General features: G+C 60.5%; 1 protein-coding gene across 1 annotated transcript; it reads right to left on the bottom strand.

Moving 5' to 3' along the window:
* Positions 1–21: 21 nt before the first annotated feature.
* Positions 22–201, bottom strand: MNEG_16099 (hypothetical protein; the record flags this gene model as incomplete). The annotated part of the gene is made up of 1 exon (XM_014035430.1): positions 22–201. A coding segment is annotated over one exon (180 nt), but the record flags the coding sequence as incomplete, so codon positions are not given.
* Between the last annotated feature and the right edge of the window lie 2,423 nt (positions 202–2,624).

Raw genomic sequence — 2,624 nt, 5'->3', positions numbered from 1 at the left:
GGAGGCCGCCGCGGCCTCGACGCGCGCGAGCGGCGCGGGCGGCGGCGCGGGCGCGGACGCGGCGCCGCGGCCGCTGGTGCTTGCGGGCTCCTGCTGCTGCTGCGCGCCCGCGTGGCGTGGGGCCGCGGCCGACGCGGTCAGCACGGCGGCCGCGTCCTGCTCGGCAGCTGCCGCTGACAACTGCAGGTCTGCCACATCAGCCTGCGAGGAGCCGACAAGGCCGTGCAGCGCCGCAGACGCTCGTATGCAAATCTTCGCAGCGTGCAAGGGCTGGAGGAGTTGCAAGTGCCTTTGCATTGGCGGCGTGCCACGCGCCAGCTGCTCAACCGACGTTTACATAGACAAAGCTGATTTCGTGTGCAATCCGGTATCAAAGTCCCCATTGACGCTTTGTGGCGCTACCCTCACGCCCAGGTCCGGCTGCAGCGAAGTGCAGGAGCAGCGAAGCGGCACCAGCGGAGCGCGAGCAGCGGCGGCACGGTCATCGCGGCTTACCCGACTGTTGCCATTGGCGGCTGCGGCACAAATCTGGCTACGCTGACGTCCCCAAACGTTACTGCTGGGTCGAGCATATCTCCGGGGCACAGCCCGAAGGCTATGCTGACGGCTGCTGCTCCTCAATGCCCAGGATGCCCCCGAAGGGGCTCCCTGGCGCATTTGAGCCAAAGATTTGCGATACGCCTTTCGCTACGCCTGTGCGAGGGGAACCGCGTACTACCTACTGGCACATGATGATCTCTATGATCAAGGCGATAAACCTCAATACATTCACGCGTGATTGCCTGTATGTGGGGTCTGATTCCACCAGAATCAGCGCATAATCCACAGCAGTAGAATCTGGGTGGAACACTCGATGCGCCACATACGGTACTGGCTTGCCTCCCCAACACAAGTGGGAATGTTCAGAATTGCACACACAGTGGCAAGTGCAGAGTGTCGGCGGATAATATGGAAGTACAGATGATGGACCTACAACACAACTTACATGCAGTCGGTTGGTCAAGGAAGGTCAACCGGCGACAGCACTCATGCACACCCAGGCTTTGAGCATCTGCTCCTTGGCGTAAACGGCTGAAGTGCAATCTCATCGACGTGTAGTGATCTTTTAGTGGACCGTATGGCAGCTCTGTCTAGATGAGAAGGGGTGCAGGCAGTTGAGGCTGCGTGCACTCCCTGGATTCAGACTGCCACAAAGCAGCCAAACAAAGTCTGAGCATGCGTGCCATGCATACATCGTGCCGGCAGAGTGAAAAACTGTCAGATTGAAAATTAGGGCTTCCCTTGGGTCATGGTTTTCCAGCAGCCGCCGGCGTTGGTTTTCATGACGCTAGCTGCGACATCCCTTAGTGCCTGCCAGGATTGAGTGATGGTTCTTACAAATGGGCATACCGTACCAGTGGCATACCGTACCAGCGCCCATGTTAGCACATATTGTCTAAAATTGTGTACAGGCCTGTAAATCAGCACTTTCCAGCAACATATTGTTGTGATGGACAGCACCCTCAAGTAGGGTCTCCCGGCCTTCACTCACAAGGGGCCAATGCTGCCTCTCCTGTGGGCTCACCAGGCCTCTGCTTGGCTGCCCAGGCAATGGCCACCCAGGGCAGGTGGATGGCCATAGATCACACAGTATAACAGGTTAAATCGATGACTGGGGCTGTACGAAGGCGATCGGCTTGGGACCTGCACCGCTGCAGCGCCTGGTGACGCGGTGACCCTCTGACATTCAAAAGCAGTGCCAAACGGCCCAGCTGGCAAAAGTGAGTGGGAAAGTGTTGATCCAGAAACAGCAGTATTTAGGACCGGCGTCGCGGGCGGCCGCGGTCGTTGGAACTTTACGTGCTGTGTGGTCTGGCGAGCTCTCGCTTCCTTTCCGAAAGCATTTCATTTGATTCGGGGTACGATATCAGTTTGCTTGTTTCAAACACACGGGCCTGCGCACGGACGAGGTCCACGCCATCCAACCACTGCGTAAGCGGGGGACAGGCACCGCTGTGGCCCCAGCGATGAGCGCATTGGTAGAGGACGAGCAGGTTTGCTGGATATGCTTCGGCGGTGGCGCCGTCATTGATGACTGCGGCCGGAGTGCGGATGTGGCAACGTGTGACGCGGCGGGCGGGTCGCCGCTGGAGCGGCTGTGCGGGTGCTCCCAACGCCTCTCACACCGACAGTGCCTCGCACGGTGGCAGCTGCACTCCGCTGGGAGCCCAGAGGTGCGCGGCCGCGCACTGCGTTCGCTGGCATATCCTGCCACGTCAGCGCTTCGTGTGCGCCGCGACTCACATAACGCCTGTAGCATGAGGCCGCCACCGTGAGGGCACCCCACCCCCGTCCCGGCCCCACCACCTCTGACGGCTGTGCCACCCTTGGACACATGCTTAGGTCATGCACAAGCCAATGGGCACCATGCAGACTGCCCCTGTTACAACAACCATCAAGATGCCTGACACAAGCACCAACCGCATCTCTTCAGGCCTCACCCGCACGCTGACGCTTGCGCACGCGCGCCCCCACACACGCACCCTTGATGTGATCGTCCCCATACCCAGGAGCACACCTGCCGCTTCTGCCACGAGCAGCTCCCCTCCTGGCGCGACGCCATCGCCGCGCACGCCGCAGCCGCC

This window comes from Monoraphidium neglectum (assembly GCF_000611645.1).
Source record: "Monoraphidium neglectum strain SAG 48.87 unplaced genomic scaffold scaffold05981, whole genome shotgun sequence".
In the NCBI taxonomy this organism is placed as follows: domain Eukaryota; kingdom Viridiplantae; phylum Chlorophyta; class Chlorophyceae; order Sphaeropleales; family Selenastraceae; genus Monoraphidium; species Monoraphidium neglectum.
The sequence above is the reverse complement of the archived record's forward strand: the minus strand, read 5'-3'. Positions and strand labels throughout refer to the sequence as shown.